At 35.7% G+C, this 19,919-nt stretch overlaps 1 protein-coding gene across 1 annotated transcript in view; it reads right to left on the bottom strand.

Annotated features, from left to right (window-relative positions):
- Window positions 1–14,362: 14,362 nt before the first annotated feature.
- LOC113059226 (RNA-binding motif, single-stranded-interacting protein 3-like) overlaps window positions 14,363–19,919 on the bottom strand; it is a 43,958-nt gene continuing 38,401 nt past the window's right edge. Inside the window, exons 8-10 of the mRNA XM_026227568.1 lie at window positions 19,477–19,560; window positions 19,090–19,217; window positions 14,363–18,128 (exon numbers count right to left, since the gene is read on the bottom strand). Coding sequence (XP_026083353.1) covers window positions 18,125–18,128; window positions 19,090–19,217; window positions 19,477–19,560 — 216 coding nt within the window. The 3' untranslated portion in view covers window positions 14,363–18,124. The remainder of the gene's footprint in view (window positions 18,129–19,089; window positions 19,218–19,476; window positions 19,561–19,919) is intronic.

The raw sequence follows: 19,919 nt of genomic DNA, 5'->3' as shown, positions 1-19,919 counted from the left end.
TACACACTTAAAGTGTGTGACGTGACGTAGCCAAGTATCTTGTCCTACTCGATATTGGTGCTCTGCATTTAGCCCATCCAAGTGCACACACACAGCAGTGAGTAGTAAACAAACGCACACACAAATGTTGGTATATTTGGTTTACGGGGACTTGCCGTGGGTGTAATGTTTTTTTTTTAAACTGTACAAACTGTATTTTCTAATCACCCTACACCTAAACCTACTCCTGACAGAAAAATATACACATTTTTAGATTAAACATTAAACATAGACATTTTAGATTAAAATAAATAAAAAAAGGGAACAGAGCCAAACAGAACTTAATATTGAGTGAATCCATGAAACACACTAGAAGTATTTTGTTCCTGAATGAATCAGTGTTGTTTAACGAATCATTTTAGTAAATGACTCAACTGGTGATTAATTTTTGTTACTTACATAAGCAGCGTTTTTGAATGAATCAAATTAGGCTAATAAATGGTTAAATTACTCATTCATTAGGGCACGTACCCTACCTCCACCTACTGGCTTAATGATAAACATGCAGAACCTTGTCATAGCTTTCTGTGGAAACTATATTTTTTGCCTGTATATCGCTAAAAGCTTTTGAAAGTTGAGTCTGGTCCACTTTAAAAGGTTTTTAAGTGGTTATAGTTTGTTTAAAGCCTGCACATAAGCCCAAATGTTTGTGACTCACTCTCAGACCCTTGAAATGACAGCCTGGCATATATTCAACCACTACCTAATCCTTAAACACATTTCATTCAGTATTAAATGATCCGTTAATTCTTCATGTACTGCTGTAAACGTCATAACAGATTGGTAGTGGTTTAGCTGAACAGTGACTCAGTGACACGTACTGACATTGCATTTGTGCAAACCACACCATTTGGGCATGTGAAACCAAACATTTCTTTGTGATTGAATCACTGTTCCCAATCACGCAGATCCAAACAAATGACACGCCAATGGCTATGTAAGAGAGCTTAAAACTCAAGTTATGTCAGAATGTATTAGGTGATTTCTTCTTTGAAATGGGGCGTCTCCTCGAAATAGCTGAAGGCATGCCTGTTCGGCTCTTTGGAGCCCTATCAAAGGATTTGACTGATTATGTGGTTGTTATTTGCAAAGAGATTTAATAAGATTTAAAAATGAGAAAGACACTGATGGGAAAATACCTCTGTCTGCTGCAGAAGAAATCAAAGCGCACAGATGTCTGGCCTACAACACTAGAACTTTATCAGACTAAACAACCTTTCAGAAACAAGCAATAGAAGAAACAAACATCTACAGCTTTTACAAAGACTATTTTGAGATAAGTATGTGCCTTTGTGAATTATAATTATTATTTAAAAGACATCACTTTTGCTGTAATATAAAGGAAAATAATGTCGTAAGGAAACACATTTATAAAACATTTCTGTTCGGAAACTACTTGCCACTTCATATGCAGGATCTTTTCTTTATTCTTCCATTAAATCTGCAAATAAACAGAAATGTGTTGGTTTAGTTAAATAGATAAATGATACAGAACAAACACTATTCAAGAAGAAAAACATAAAACTAAATTATGAAAATACAAATCACAGCCTTTTCCATTTTTTAGAAAATTCAACTCGCATACATTTCAGGGTCGGGCGTGAGGTGTTTGGGCCTCACAGACTGCAGGGTAACTCTACCTCTCCTCTCAGCCACCGGTAACACGAGGGGCTCCAGGTTCAGCTGTTGAAACAATCAGGAGGAAAACAGAGAACATGAAATGCCATCTGCTTCGCTGCTTCACTATAGGATGGTGAATAATGAAGGGAAACCGAGAAAAGCTTTGACTACAGAATTTATGTTGACTCAACAAAGCTTCGCTTAAAAGATTGTCTAAAAATCTAAGTGCTCCAAAGCTTCTTTTAAGCTGCAGCTGTAACACCAACAAAATGAATAGGTGTGAATCACTTGTGAATGAGTGAAACATTTTTTAATGCAAGAACAATTGAAGATAGGAACAAGAGAGGAATATGAATAAATGATCGCTTGTTATATTCCAAATCCAAATGACTGAGACATGCGACATATTTGAGAATGATACCAATGAATAGCTTTTTACATGTATAATATAAAGGTGAGTGTTGATTCTCTGTACTCACTTTATCATCATGTTCTCATTTATCACCACGGTTGCCAGTAATGATAGTTATTAGTGTAATAGATCATCCAAAAATGAAAGTTTGCTGAAAAATGTACTCACCCTCAGGCCATCCAAGATCTAGATGGGGATGTTTCATTTGAACAGATCTGGAGAAATTTAGCATTACATCATTTGCTCACCAATGAATCCTTTGCAGTGAATGGGTGCCATCAGAATGAGAGTTAATAAAAACATCATGATAATTGACTCCATGACTCCAGTCTATCAGTTAACATCTTGTGGAGTGGAAAGCTGCATGTTTGTTAGAAACTAATCCATTAAGATGGTTTAACTTTAAACCATATCTACTGGCCAAAATATGAGTCCATAATCCATAATAATGCTTCCTCAAGTGAAAAAGTCCATCCCGCACCAAAATCTTCCAATTTTGTTTAGAACAGTTTTAAAAGGTTTTCGCTTGTAAACAGTACTTTATCAGTTCATATTTCTTTCCTGATTCCAATGAGATGACTTTTTCTCTGGAGAAATTATTATAATGGATGAAGGACTTGCAGAAGATGCAGCCTTTTGTTTTACAAGACCATAATTGAGGAAATGGAGTCATTACTTTGGGATTATTGTGATGTTTTTATCCACTCTTTGGACTCTCATTCTTGGAATAAGTGGAAACAAAATACATACAATTTTATTTTGTTTCAGTTAACATTTATTTTAAGCAATGTGTATTTTTCCCCCACTGTTTTAGTTTTAGTTAACAATAGTAATTATAATAATAGGCTAAAAATCTATATAACAGACAGTCCTCATAACCACAGGTCAGAAAGGGGACCATAGGCTGGTGGAGATGTTGTGAAGCTAAAATGCTTTTTCTCAGAATAAAGTGTTTGAACATCTGGTCTACAGCTTTCTAACGTTATCCAATGCCACGGACAGTCTTAACAGACAGCCCCAAAATAGTATTAAATGTATTTAGTAATATAACCACTTGACATAAATACAGTTGACACGGCCGGAAGAACTGCACTCACTACTTGAGATGTTTTCAGGTGTGAAAGCAGTGAAACAGCAACATGTACAAGACAAAGGTTACAGTACAGAATGTGCATCACAGGAATAAGCTTATGCAATAACACTAGATTAAGTTATGTAATGGCACTTTTAAAATGACATTATACGACATAGTTCTAACATTGGCAGCACAAAAAAACAGAAAATATAAAAACAGTCTATACTGTACGTGTGACAGAGTGAAAATGGACTAAAATTAAACCAAATAGATAGGTCAAATTGAAGATAAACTAAGCTTGAAAGTATAACAAACCAAGGGTTAGACCATCTGGTTGCTGCTTCAAGGTGGTCTACCTCCTTGATTCAGCTAAAGACCAGCTATAAACCAGCTACCATGTTCCAAAACACACCATCAGTTTAAAAGGTATTTCCCAGCAGGGAATCTGTATCCATGTATGAACCCTGCGCAGCAACATTCAGACATTGTACTGTTCTACAACGCAGGAGTGAGCGCATTGTGAGTGTTTTCCGAGCAGAGTGGTATGTGTTTCTAAATTATCCTTGTCCACTCTCCATGCTCGATCTCACCGCTCTGGTATGTAACACACACGGCCTCCTCTTCCCCTCCCTCCCTACTCCTTCCTTCATTTCACACGTTCATACTTTCACCAGACAATTGGCCTTTTAAAATCAGTTTATTCCTCTGTGTTTTTATTGCCCTGCAGAGAGTGCTTGCGGTCTGCTGCAGACAGACGGTTGTGCTGACGGAAGTGGCAGAAGGTGACATGCGCTTGAGCGTTTTAATGCAGTCATGCATTTGGCAAATTCTCAGTGGTATCGCGTCTATCTGTTTGAGAATGCACAGGTCACAAATGGGATCTATTTCAATTTTCAATTTTCAGTAATTGATTAGACTGAGAGAAAATGCGGTTGTTTTTCAGATTTAAAAAGACATTGAAATTACCTAATTATCTGAGAAATGCTGTCCAGATGCTTTTTATTCGAGAGTACATTAACGCAATATCACACAAGCAAGAGTGTCGTTATTCTGAATGTAAGAATATTTACACCGGTAGCACGATGATAATTGTGATATTGCTTTTATTGCTTTTAACAGTTAGTTAATATTGAAAAAACGTACAATTTAGACAGAATGTTGCTAGTTACCTGGTTTATTTTTGCTCACCCAATGAAAACAACCAAATCATTGCTTTTGAATGAATCATTTGAGTGACAACCACTTGTTTTATTTATGTTGTATGAATTGGCTGAATGAATGATCGAATTACTTAATTTGTTGGTAACACTTTATTTTAATAGTCCACTTTAGGCATTCTACTACTTACTGTATAAGTAACTTTGTAACTACATGTTAACTAGAAGTCATTAGAGTATTAGTAGACTGTCTGCTTAGTATCTTTTGATGGTCACTCAACAGACCTTCTACTGACTATACAGTACGTAACTTTGCAAGTGAAGCAACTTATTCTACTAACCCTAACCTAACACTCTACAAATGCTCTAATGAGAGTTACAGTTGACATGTAGTCGCAAAGTTACTAATAGTTAGTAGAATGACTAAACTGGACATTAAAAATAAAGTGTAACCATTTTTTTTACGTTAATGAATTAATCAGTATTTTTTTTTAAGCAAATTGTTTGAGTGAATGATTCAGTGACTCCATAGATATGTATAGGAAGATGCCACATTCAACCGCTCCAGACAAATCAACAAGTCCACAGTCGTTGGACTTGTTGGAACGGTCAATATGTCGTCACTCACAGTAAAAATCAATTATTTTCTAAGATGTCACAACATTGCACAGCACTACACCACTACCACCACACAAAACCACACCACTTATGCACAAACAGACTGTCACTGGAAAGACAAATGGAGTGAAAAACAATGATAATTCCCAGTGCATCTGGACGACCAGCAGACCTTAGCAACTGCATAGCAACACCCTGACAGCCATCAAAGTCTCCAAACTTGAGTAACTGCTGAGCAAGACAAACACAAAAAATCTGTGTTTGTGTTGAACTTGCAAGGCCAGCACACGGGGAATTGACTAAAATATAAACCAGAACTCTCCAAACCTGCTTTTATGAGTCTTTCTTGAACAGGCGCAACCACCGCAGTCTAGACTGTATGTAACATAACAGCTACACAGGCAGATGTGAATTCCTTTTACACGGAAAGGTAGTAAAATGAACAAGAAGATTGTTTGAGAGAGAACCAAGAAATGGGAAGTCTGAAATCCTTTTTCCAACCAGAGAGCTAACCTCTGACCTTTAAATTTGAAGTCACAAAGCTGAGGAGAGACTAAATCTCCAGCTTAATTTAGGAAGACAAATCTGCTTTAATTAGTGTCAGTTCCTAATGATCAGGTGACTCCTGCGGCTGTCCTGGAGTCTCAGTCTGCTAATTGAGTTTTTTTTTTCCTGTTGGAAAACATCACTCTCAGCGGGGGCGGAGAGATAGTGACAAAATCAGATTTGGCAGGCCGGGACCATTGAGAGTGTTATGTGTACACAGCTAAGTGAATACATGCTGGAGAGAACCTGAGGCCTGAAACAACCTCTGCATGGTTCCATGTGAGCAAGATTATAGATTTAAAATCAAATTTTGCACTTTCATAGAGTACTACAGTATATAATATAATGGCATCTGTTCCTAAATTTCTCAGAGCTAGATATACAGTGCATTTACGCCCTGATTAATTTAATATCTTTATGAACAAATATTTCTGAAAGCAAAAAGACTAAATGAAGATATGGTTGGCTGATGCACTTCACTTTTGTGTGTATACAAGCGCCTGCTACATTCCCACCATATACTAACTAACTGTAGTGAATCATACAAATGAATAACAGGACATTCTATGAAAAAGGTTTCATTGCTTCCTTTTAGGTTGTGTAACAGAAGTTAGGAGTCACACTTACTTTTCATGTTGTTTATCTCCAGTCATTACATTTTGAAAGCTCAACCTAAGGCATAATCTCACAGAGTAAAGCATGTATTTGATTATGTGTGATCGTTAATAACTGCTATGTGCTTAAATGTTGGAGATGGGGATTGTTGGATCTGGTGGGGCTCAGAGCTGAATGAGGTAGAGACAATGATATGATGGTCCATGTGACATTATTGGCCTAATTGGGTCCAGATGTTCATGGCTTCCACTACAACTAAAACACAGTCAGAGAACAGGGCCCCTCAGACGTCCCAACACTGCAATCCTAAAGGACAGAGTAAAAGCAGGGATGACAATGACATTCCCAATGTAGTTTTTATGGATTCAATTCGTACTATATAGAAGTATTTTTAACATTTATCAAAAAATGAATACTGATAGACTTGACTAAACTGTTAGGAAATGTTGTATTGGACTGTGTGTGAGACACATGCCCATGATGTCAGTGTCCTCGATGAGTCTGGGTTATTACACACCACAGAAGATGGAAGTGGTCAGCAAACTTTAGCCAATATTCAACATGTCAGTGGACTCGATTTAACATTACATGCATTAGTCAGCTTATTAGCAAGCTTGACAAACCCTGTTCCCATTGGACCATTACATCTTTGAAGAGATAATCCGTAACATGCTGAACGCCGATGGAATGCCCTAACAGCACACGTGTGCTCGTACCAGCGCTCACACACACACACACACACACACACACAGAGCGCAGCAGTGACCCGTGTACAGTTAAAACACAAGGATGATGTAATGCCCCATCCTGCTCCACAGGAAAACAAACAGGGCTTTGAAAGAAGCTATAATTCACCCATTCTTTACCATCACCCATATGTCTCTGATTCACTATCCACCCACCGCTGACCTAACCTGCATGGAAAATAGAAATTCCTCTCTCAGGAAGTCCTGGATCTCAGTGGTAACTACTGATCTCAGATCAGCAGAAAAATATTTGTTGTCTAAAGATATGTACAGTGCAATCTTTGCCAATATTTGGTGTGATTTATTTTTGTTAAAAGAGCAAATTTGGTCTTGACATCCTTTCAGTCTTTTCTGACTTGTTTGCAAGTAAATACCTATTAATCATAAAAACATGATTAATTAGCTTGAAAAGCAACACTGCACATTGCATTAAAACTTATTTTGCATCTTGATTATGATTGTCTTTTGTATTACTTGGCAGGAAGTTGTTTATACTTCAGACAAATAAATTTGTCAGTGCAGAGAAATCTTATGCAGTACTGCTTAAATAAATTGATCTTGTTTTAAAGAGATTCTAATTTTCTATTACTTTTTTATGTTTTTCCTCTGATATTTTATTTATTTTATTTCAGCTTTATTTTAAATAACCATTTTTAGTTTTTGACATTAAAAACACTGATAATGGGCCTGTCCCAATACCCACACATGCAGTCTTTGCACTTGACCACTTGTCTACTTAAATGATTCATTGCCTGTATTTGGTCGAATTGTTCAAGTAGGTGTGGAGACCACAAGAGTGTGCAGAACTTTTGATTACTCGATGGGGCACACATAGTGTTGTAAACAGAGTTTTACAGAGTGTTATTTACAATTTTTCTATACTTTTCAATAAAGGAATTTCCTCGAAATCTTGTGGTTTTGGAGCACATGAGTTCCTGAACATGATCATATGATGAGCTCAGCCTTGAATATCGCTTTGATTCTGTCTTTTAAGATGGTGTGGATATAGTTTGCAGCGCTGAGCTTTGGCATTATTAATATGCAGAACTATATGCACACTTACTTCCTGTCGCACGCACATGCTCTCAAGTGACCAAGACTGCAAGTGTGGTTACTGGGACAGACCCAGAGTCTTGTTATTACATATTTCAGTTGCAAGATCAGATATTAACTGTTGACTTAAAATGCTCTGATAACACGGTCAATCTTAAATAAAGCCTTAGCTAAGAAGTAGAGCATGTAGTCTGATGTAAATGGCAATTAAACAGTCTCACATTCTGCATTGGCTTTTACCCAAGATCTCACTGGGGTCACATCATACAGTTTTATGAGTAGCAAACGTAAGGAGCAAAAACAGAACCTCACACATTGTGCACTTATTGTAGCTTCTCCAGCAGTCGGTGCAGTACCCAGCTGAGCTGTGCTGGGATCTTCAGCACATTACACATTGTTACTGTTTGAGCCTGTTGTCGGCACTGACGCCATGGCAACCTCTCTGCCGTGGAGTTCATCATATCTTGAAAGGGGGGATGGAAACAAGAGGGGAAAAAAAACTGTCTGTGTGATATTCCCACTAAAGCTCCTGGAAAACTTTGGTGGAAAATGACTGAAAGAGGAGGGAAGAGGATATCAGCTTAGATCATAAGAGACAAAAAGGTTACGTAAGATGTCACAGCTTTTAAGTAAATTGAATTGCAATCCTTTATATGCACATTTAAAACGAACAAATAAACTGAACAAATAATAATTAAACAAATAGTATACAATATTATTTATAAAATAAGATTTATATTTGGGCTATATTTAAAAATGAAAATGAATAATTATTAGATTTTTGGGGGGGTAAATAAATAGCAGCAACAACAACAACTTAAAAATATTACTGTTCAGCAGTAGTTATATGGTGCCATATATATATATATATATATATATATATATATATATATATATATATATATATATATATATATATATATATATATATATATATATATATATATATATATATATATATATATATATATATATATATATATATATATATATATATATATTAATGATTTGAATGAAAGTTTCATTGAATTTTATATTGAATTATTATATTTTTATTACATATTCTTCAATTCACTTTCAAAACATGACACATATTACTTTTAAGTTAACTAAACCACAATATTTTTTTTTTATCTTGGCTAAATAAACAAATAAGTAAACATAAAAACAAACAAACAAGCAAATAACTGAATAAATATTATTAATTAAATATTTATTGAGCTACAACTTTTTGAAATGTGTTTTTCAAACTGTTCAGTGAAAGGGTCATTATATTATTATTATGTATTCTTGCATTCAATTTTATTAATTTTTTTATTTATTTTTGTTTCAAGTTATGTAGGCATTTGGAACTACACTTGGGTGAATAAAGGACAGATTGATCCTTTTGAAGGACAGTCCTGCGCTTTCAAATGAGGGATGAGATCCTTCGTAACAGTTTCCATAGCACTGAGGTAATCGATCTGGGGCTCAGGAATTGAGATGAAGCCTTGGCTTTTACTGCAAAGTCTGAGAAGACTGTTGTGTCATCTGTTGTCTTTGAGAGGTATGCGATTGTCAGTTTGTATTAGAGGGAGAGAGAGGTTGAGGTTGTTATAATGAAATAAAACTTGACACCATCCCATCTGTCTCCGTTAATAACAAAAACGCAGAGACCCTTGAATCTCGTCTCGCAGCATGAAACACCATAGAGCTACCAAAGCATGAGAGATTGGAAAAATACTTTCAAAATGGAGTACACTAAAAAACTTGTTTGCAGAGACAGAGAGGACATAGAGGAGAGGAACTGATAAAGACAAATAAAACATGAGAAACGACATCTCCAAATGTAAGTCCCGCCCTTTAGTTAAAAGAACCAATCACCTTTCAGCATAATCCGTTTTTGTACTGAAATATCCAAAATACAGTTTTTGTTCTATGATTTCAGCTACAAAAAAAAAAAAAATCGATGATATCACTGACCAAGATTCTTGAATGGAAAGTTCCAATGAAAACCATTAAAAAATAAATAAATTAATTTAAAAAAATTGTTTGTAACATTAGAAATTCAATTCAATTGCATTTAGCTGAAAGTTACTTACTGAAACTCAAACTTCTGAAATATTATAAAGATTTATTTGAATATATATTCTTGAATTCATTTTTACTACAGTGTTATAGGCAATATTTCTATTATTTATGCATTTATAGGGTTTCAATTTAATACAATTTATATGTATATTTTTTAAACAAATAATACAAAATATCATTAGTATTTATAAAATAATGTTTATTTTAAAATGACTTAAATTATTTGTTTTTATTAGATTGTTTTTAGATTATTATTTTTCTAGAATGTATTGCATTATTTCTGTTTCTAAAAAAATATTCAATTATTATTATTATTATTTTTATTTATTTTTTTTGTTCAAACTGAATCACCCAGGATTCTATGATAAATAGAAGGTTTAAAATAATTAAATTTAAATTTTTTATGGAACACTATAACATTAATCTAAAAACATTATTTAGCAAGGATGCATTCAGCAAAGTACTGACCCCAAACTTTAATATTTTGCATATATATATATATATATATATATATATATATATATATATGTAATATCATTTTATAATATTAAATGTCCGCTGAGTAACCTATCTGCCATAAAGAGACACTGTTATTGGTCTGCAGGTAACAGCTCAACCAGCTGGATAAAGCTCAGGTCGTCTAAAACTCTCCAGATGAGATGCTTGACTTTCAGAAGTATCCGTGACTTCCAGAAGCATTTGCTCAGATACTAAACAGCCTACGCTGCCAGCTCCCATCTGAGGCACATACACATTTATTTTGAAGAAAAATAAGAGCTTTTGGACTAAATTGAAGGTGCAAAGTGCTGATGAATATGAAGTAGAAAAATGTGTACCTTCATCAAAATGAAGACATTAGTCTTTTCACATTTTCTGCTCTGTTTGTGTGATAATTTATATAATGGACTCAATTATGCGCAACAGTATTGTTAGCATAAGCCAGCACCCTTAAAGGTATAGTTCACCCAAAAATTTGAATTACTTCATCATTCACTCATCCTCAAACTGATGTGTTCTGAAGATGAACGAAAGTCTTTGGAACACGTACATTTTCTTTTTAATTAACTGAAATATTTAATAAACATAAGGCAAGAATGATGTGTAAAAAACTGTTGCTTTGGAAGTGCAGCCACAGAAAACAACTATGGTTGTCATGACATAACTCACTTCTGTCAGAGACAAACGCTGTTACAAGAAATAATACGTCAATAACCAGCTGCTACAAAACACAGAAACTCAACTCCAGAGGAATGCAGGATTGCTTCATGTCCCAGTGATTTTGAAATCCGGTTCTGATTTAAAGCAAAAGCACGTTTTAGCTTGGAAACAAGCAGTGGGAATATGAATACGGCAAAACGTGTTTCTCTTGATCATTTCAGCCAAGAAGCCAGTGAAAGTCTTTTGATTTTTGAAAGTGTGTGAGCAAATCCTTCAAACTAGTTGTGTCCTTTGACCCTGGAGCTGCTATTATTTGCAGTGTTTTCCCCATTAGGTCTTGAGGAGGGGGAGACAGAGAGAAAGAAACAGGCCGAACACCTTTTGGCAGCAGTTGCAGCTTCATATTATGCAAGCTCTGAGTGTTTGGAGGCAGTGCCAGCACAGCATGAGACAACATATAAAACATTGAGAACAAGACAAAAGAGGGGAAAAAGATGCAGTGGCAGCGAGGAAGGAACGGGTGAGGCGTGTGGAACAGGGAAGGATGGGATGAAAAGAAAGACGGGACAATGGAAAGTGTGTTAATGGCGCAAGTCATGAGCAATCTTTCCATGGGAAAGGGGAAACTAGGTTGGTTACAGGGTTAAAAGTGTGTTTTAGGCAAAAGTGTCAGTCTTGGTAATGCAGCTAGACAGCAGTTTTCTAGTTTTGCAAGAACAGGCCCGAGCTGACAGAACAAGACAGAAATCTGCAATTTGTTTGTCAAGATTACAGATCTGTGTGAAATATCTTTTTTTTTTTTTAAATGTTATGACTAAAGAAATGCACTATATGTTGGTCTCTAAAGACCTTAACAATGGTATATATATATATATATATATATATATATATATATATATATATATATATATATATATATATATATATATATATATATATAAAATCAAAGGTTAATTATAACTCCCAAAAGTGTAGCTTTTAGAAATAAATTTGACAGAAATACATTTACTTCCATTTATATCTCCTAAATAACAACAGATTACCAGTAGCTTAAAAAAAGATTAATAAATAAAAATATTAGTATTAATATTACTATTGTTTTATGCAATTAATAATTTAAATGTTGTGTGTAAAATAATAATATAAAAATCAGCCTTCATATAATTATTACAAAAATAATGTGCATTCAAACAAAAATAATTGTTTATATGCATATGTCAAGATAATCTTTGGTTGGTCTTTAAAGGTGACTTATTTGTTTAAATATAACTCATTGCTCTAAAAAAGCTTGTTAAAGTATAGCTTTTAGAAATAAATTTGATAGAAATCTCATAATTAATCTCATAATTAATTTATTGCTATTTATGATCACTAATGTTGTAAGCTAACGATCATGAGGATACTGTTAAGAAAAATTACCTCAAAATAATAATTCACTAATAAAATTGGACAAATACGCTATCATATATTTGATCTCAAATAAAATATAAATATTAAAAACATTATTTTACTGGAAGCAGCTGTGAGCACTACATGCAAAAGAGCAGATTCATGTTTTCAAACAGCTTAATGCATCTACAGCGAATTAAACAAGAAAACACAGCACGTGTCAGATGAGACAGGAAATCGATCCAGCTCAGAAAAAAAAAAAAAATGTACATGCATGAGAGTCAACACCCTCTTCTACTGAAGCTAGACATCAGATATGAAAATGAGTATTGTATGCAGTAGAGAAGGAGCAGGTTGAAAGGTCAACACAAGACTGAAACAGTCACTTGTGTGTCTGAACAATCCCTCTGTCGATCAGTGTTGATGGAATGGGCAGAGGACAGTCCCAAATGTTACAGGCCCTATAGAGAAGGGCAGAGTCCACCGAGCTCTTGTTCTTTCCAGTGGAGTGTCTGTGATTTGTCTGCTTCTTCTGTTCTGCAGAGCAACACTGTATGGCCACTGTACTGTTTTCAACTGCACAATGAACTCATACACATTTGGATTTCGCTGTGTACGTTTGTATATTTTATAGCCCATGTCTTTTTCATAAAGAGTAACATAAAACCATGTTAAATATTCACCTTAATTTGTGTTTTCTAGTTTTTAGTATATCAGTGGTTCCCAATCCTGGTCCTAGAGAACTCCTATCACTGCATGTTTTTGGTGTCTCTCTTATCGGATGCACACATCTGAGGTCTTGGAGCAGTGATTTTCAAATTGACTTTAAGAGAAAGTTAGTTTGGGACTGTAAGTCTGTATAAACACAACATTTAAATATTCTGAACACATGCCTAAAAATTCAATCATAGTCATGGTATAGAGCAGTCATCCTCAAATCTGGCTCGCGAGATCCACTTTCCTGCAGAGTTTAGCTCTAACTCTAATCAAGCACACTTGAGTTTGCTAATCAGTGTCTTCAGGATCATTAGAAAATCACAGGTAGGTATGTTCGATTAGGGTTAGAGCTAAACTCTGCAGGAAAGTGGATCTCGCAAGCCAGATTTGATGATCACTGCTCTATACCATGGTCGAATTTTTAGGCATGTGTTAAGAACAGTCCCAAACTAACTTTCTCTTACAGTCAATTTGCCCTTCAAGACTGCATATATTAATAATAATTAATAAATAATATTTTTTACATTATCTATAAATTCAAAAATATGTTGCGAAGAATACATATCATTTAATTATAGATAGATGGATAGATAGATAGATAAGATAGATTGATAGATAAATTCAACTTTATTGTCAGTATGCAGAGAACATACAAAGCTAATGAACTGCAGTAATTACTTTAAGAACCAGTCAGTAAATACTCATTTTAGAATCCCAAATTATACATTACAGCTTCAATTTGAATTGGACCAGTGTTAGTCATTCATTCAATTTATTTAATTATCATTGATATTATATTGCAGGTTTTGTTAATGTTTTGACATTTTTTATAAACATAAACATACATGTATATATTAAAAAAATATAATTTTTAAAAAAAAATAAAAATTAGGTTTCATTTTAGTTTAGTTGTATTTATTTTCATATTTAAAGTGGTATTTAGTATTCAGATTTTTTAGTAGTTTTAATTTAAAGAAAATCAAATTGAGAAATGCTCATATGTTTAAAGTCAATATCAGCTTGCAATAATTGAGATTGCAATAATTCAACGTAAAATGTGCAGCCACCGCTATAGTGTTATAACATCGATTGGCTCTTTCCACAAAAGACTCAAAAAGAAAAGTTCAACCAGAATCAAAAAGTGGCATGATTTTGTAGATTTTTTTTATTGAAAGCTTCATCAAAAGAAAACAAAAATAAACAGAAGTTTAAACCTAACATCCACTGGTCTACAGACACTCTCAGGATCACAGCTCGAGCACATGGGAGGCAAGAAAGTGAAGCAACTCAAGAAATCATTGTAGCATCGTAAAACTGTTCCGCTTTCATATTTCAACAACACCTGTACAAAAACAATTCCATAAATATTTCTCTATTTCATCTGCCAGCACGTTAGTCTCTAATTGAGGTTTTGCAGTTTGTGTTGAATTTGGTTGAACCTATGCTGTTTCCTGACAGTACAACAGACGAATAGACGAACAATCGTCATTCAATGACCTCAACTGTGACAGCCAATCAGATGTACCTACAGAAAAAAAAGCATGGCTTGGACCTCACATCCAATGAATGGGAGCAGAGTTTCTAGCCAGCGAAAACCTTCGTGGATGAAAGGTGTTTAGCTTACTAAATTACAGTTGGGATGAGAACTCCATCCTACAGTTAGCAGAACCTTCAGCTTAATGGGACACATTTATTCACTCTTTAATGAAAAGCATGAAGGCCGCAGAGTGTATAACGTGATGACATATTCACACACCTCTCATTTGAGATACCAGCTTGAATTGTCTCTCCATTCCCAAGGCCCTGACCACTTAAATACTGAATGCTTGTTAGCAGCGAGCACATGATAAAAATAACTCTCCAAAAAGACAGTGGATGACAGAGACAAAACAGTGACTTTTTAAATGTATTATTATTATTATTTTTTTTTTTACTTTTTTGTTTAAACAGGTGAAAAATTAAAAGCTAGCGTGTCCTTTTTGAAGCAGTGCTGTCTTGCTCATTAGGAACATGGCATCGCTTCGCTTTAATCCACAGTGTGAACACAGTATCTCACTGCAATGGCCATCACCAGAGGATAAAGTACACCAACTTTGCTTTAATACTGTCCCCTAGTGGCTAATTGAGATCATTACTTAGCTGTATAGAGGTCATGAAAACAGGAAAAAAGACCAAAGTGTCCACGATGACGTTCAAAAGGAATAAAGTGATCTTGAGGACTCTCGCCGGCCCTTTAAGACAGATAATTTATTCCCAGAGCACCTCGACAACTCTAGCTACCCGACTGTAAAACTAGGAGGAGTATTTATGATGAGCCGTATGACCATGAAGGCAGCTGAGACAGTCCATGATTCACCATGTGTATTAGAACTCTTTGCTGACGCTTTAATATAGTGCTTTCCTATCTGACTGCATCAAAATTACATCAACTTCATGGTAAATAAAAGACAGCAGCCTGGTTTGTACATTAAAGGGATAGTCTGTCCAAAAATGTAAATTTACTCATGTTGTTCCAAACATGGCTTACTTTCTTCTACGCAATATAAAAGAGAACCTTTTAAAGAATGTTGGCGACCAAACAGTTTCAGGTCCAATTGACTGTTGTTGTATCTTTTGTCCATACAGTGCAAGTAAATGGGAACCGAAATTGTTCGGTTGGCACTGTTCTTCATTTTTGACTGATTTTTTTTTTTTTTTTTTGGATGGACTATCCCTTTAAATTAGGAAATGTTCCCTCTTTCTACTCTTCTGTTTGCTAGTGTCCCCCTCTGGAATAGGCAGCCTGATAAAAAGAAAGCTAATTTCAGATACGGAAGGTTAAAATGTCACATGGGTGATATTTCTAACCTTAATTCTGAGCTGTCAAGGCACCTGAGCAACCACCGAATCCCATAATGATGGGAACCTTAGGCTCTGTCCCAGATTGCGTAGTTGGTGTGTATCCGCCGTCCTGCAATGGTCAGTGTGCATCCATGTGACCATAATGTGTCACGATTTAAGATTTTAGGATAACTACGGATTACTAACTATTATAATGCCACCAAAATGTGGCCATGACCAGCAAGGGCTTTGGGACGGAGCCTTTGTTTTTCAAGTAAAGACCGCCATTTTCATGAGAGATTTCCTATGGCATCTGGTTGATTGAGGAAACCTTGCATATAAAATGAGGCATTTCGATCAATGCGACTGCAAATACAGACGGGAGTGCTCAGAACAAAATGTTATGCTAATGCTGCTAATTGCAAATGTTTCTCAGTGCCCCTGAAGCAAAGCTTGTGTTTCATGACCTGCAACACATTCTCCTGTGTTTCCTCACGGTAAAATTGCTTTCGATGAGGTAGTGATCTGTACACAGAGTTTAAATACACACTAGTGAGTGCTGTGTTTCATTCCTGTTGAGCTGAAATTACGAATACGGCCTTCTTTGTGGGAAAGCTCGAACTGAACGGATGTGCGACGTGTTTAATAGTGACCGACCATCAGTCGGCGACTGAGAAGGTGCAGCGATAGAGGTATAGTTCTTTCAGCCGGGCAGACGGGACGGGAGATGATTGATGGTTGAGCCGCTCTCTGTCGCCCTCTGGTGGGGAGATCACACTCATGAGAATCAGTGATGGTGGATTTCTGCCTCTCAACTGAACGACTGACATAGATTCTACAACAGTGGAAGGAAGTTTAAACCCTAAAGTATCAATTTGGCTGTCAAGGTCAAATGGATAACTCTGAAACCAAATGATTACACCAAAAAATCTCAAATAGAAAAAAAGAAACGAACAAAAATTGATCCACTCCACTGTCTTGAGGGGGGTTTCTTCATCTTTGGTATAAAATATGCCATCCACGGGCTGCATTTGATCCACAGCTAAGAAAGACTAAAGAAATTGTCAACAATTTCCTATTACTATTGCTTTTTGCACACATTTGCTTTTTTACTTTTTCATTTAATCCATAAGCTCTTATCTATTTAGATTTGCACTGCCATTTTTTTTTTTACTGTTTTAGTTTTCTTTTCTTTTTTCCGCAATGAAACAAGCAAAGCAGGCTAAAAACACCTTAAAGCTCATAAAAAATATTGCAGATAAAAACAATAATGCCATTAAAAATGATCTGCACTACACAATAAACTGCATTTCCCATGATGCAGTGGATTAACATTTGTTTCATCTGTTCCTAAAAAATGCAACTCTCTTTAATCATCATCATGACCACAATATTTTTTTTTTGTCTGTCCTCTCTTTTAAACACAAAGTCACCACTGATAATTTAAAACGTCTCCAGGAGACCTCTCTCTTTCTTTCTATTCTTTATACAGGTAATCTCCTTTCTTTGTCAGATCATTTTCACTGCATTCATTAGTCTCAAACAGGAAAAAGTCTTAGACGTTTCTTGAAATTAAGGCAACAAAGATGAAAAAACATTGATATTCTCTAGAAAACTAAAATCTAACTCATAAAAAAAAGAAAAGTAATAGTAGCTTAGAATCCGAGGAAGACTTCTTTCTTTCTTTTTACAAGAACGTGCTTCCTCATCTAATAGAAAACCCCACTGTTTCTGAAAACCTACCTGCACATTCAAAAAAAAAAAAAAAAAGAATAGGAAAACTTGTACTTGTTTGAATTCGTTCACTTCATGAAGGTAAGGTTTTTCGGATAGCCGATTAACAGTAGGCTCGACCTCCGAGACTGCATTTCTCTCGTTTCTGGTCTGTTTGTGAGTCCTCCAAAGGTCCTCCGGTGTGGGCCAGGTGTTAAATAAATTGTTTGTTGTAGATGTTTTTATTTTAGATGCTTGTGCAAAAGTAGACACAAACGTGTGTTCCTGTCTCTTGCGCTCTGTTTTCAATGTTCCCTCGTTGCAGTCCCCGGTCTCAAGGCAACACAGTCACCTTAACGCCCCCCTCCTCCTCTGGTTATCTGAACCAATGAGAAAGTCAGAGTTTGAAAAGCATACTGTATACGATTCACTCATGGATTATCACTTATTCCTGATGGTCCAATAACAACATAATTTAATGAGCTAAATATAAGGCCATATCATGAATTCAGCTTGGCCACAGTTAACAGTTATACATTTAAAGCTGCAGTTTTTGTAAAAATATATTTTTTACATATTTGTTAAACCTGTCATTATGTCCTGACAGTAGAATATGAGACAGATAATCTGTGAAAAAATCAAGCTCCTCTGGCTCCTCCCAGCGGTCCTATTGCCACTTGCAGAAATACATCGCTCCCGGTAAGAAATCAACCAATCAGAGCTGCGGTCCGTAACTTAGTTTGTGTTCAAAATGTAGAAAAATGTATATAATAAGCGAGTACACCATGAATCCATTTTCCAAACCGTGTTTTTAGCTTGTCCTGAATCACTAGGTTGCACCTATAATAAGTGTTTATATTCGGACTATTTTAGATTGCTTCGGGGGTACCGCGGCGGAGTAACCCAGTACCTCTGTGATTCTTCATAGACATAAACAGAGAGAAGTAGATCCGGCTACAATGTTCTTCCGCAAGACGCAAGCAGTTCTGTTTATTAACCGCTAGAGCATCAAAAGTTACCTACCGCGGCTTTAAGTTGTGAAAAAATTACTATACATACTTATTCCAACAATTAGCATTTTTACAATGTTGCAAAAGACTGTTAGGAAGTTGCTAATACTGAAATATATTAGGAACCTCACGGCTGTGGCCTGATTGTTTTCTGGTGTTGTCACTTCATTTTTGAAACACCGGTTTCTTTAAAAAAACTGAAATTGGTTATTTTTGGCCTTTTTTTATTTATTGATTTAATTTATTATTTATTGCAGTGTTATAAAATGTCGCAAAAAAAAAAAATTGTGTGCTTGCTGAGTCATGCATATATACTGTATATCAAACTCACTTAGCGGGTTGAAAAGTGTAGGTGGGCGCGTGATCGCTGGTGTTGTCCACACCCAGAGGCTGTTGCTGACCGCTGGCATCCTGTGATGAGGGCGGAACACTCTGAGGAGAAGCCTCCGTCACAACTCCCTGGAAGGATATGATGTCATAATTACAGGATGTCCCCTCGCAAGAAACAGAAGTACCTTTTAACCTACTCCAAAAAGAGGCATTATGGCTGTGTTTGGTGCTCCACACTGAAATCAGGCCTTGTAAAGCTGAAATAAAAGGCACTAAGGAAGTTGTGGGCGGATTTTGGCCCGAGGTGACTGATCTTCAGGTTTTCAATTAGCAGTGTTCATGTAATCAGTTGGACCGGCGAATGGATTTGCAGTCGCCCGAAACTCACCTCTACAGAGACAGCTGAGGCAGGCATCGCAGTGTACTGGGGAATGTAGGTCCCCTGCATAGGAGCAGCAGCCGCAGTCATGTACTGCAACAAATAAATACAAAGAGACACAGTTCATTCACACATACAAAACTATGCATGGTATGGATCTATTAAATCAAATGCACTAATACATACAAGTGACCAGAAAAATACAGAGCCCCTATAGGGACATGATAGAAAAAAATATGACATGGGAGAAAAAGATTCTATTTTTCCATGCATTTTCACATTTGCACAGAGAAACTATTTTGTGAGAAACTTTTGTTGATTGATGATGGAAATAATATGAGATGGAAGGAACAACTATATTTCAATGCTTTAAAGAGGGAGGAGTGCAAAATGTATTTAATTGAATGCAAAAGCATTGAAGTATAATTATTCCTCCAATGTCATATTTTTTA

Source organism: Carassius auratus, chromosome 41, assembly GCF_003368295.1.
Source record: "Carassius auratus strain Wakin chromosome 41, ASM336829v1, whole genome shotgun sequence".
NCBI classification, from domain to species: domain Eukaryota; kingdom Metazoa; phylum Chordata; class Actinopteri; order Cypriniformes; family Cyprinidae; genus Carassius; species Carassius auratus.
Note: the sequence above shows the minus strand (reverse complement) of the source record. Positions and strands in the feature narration are given on the sequence as shown.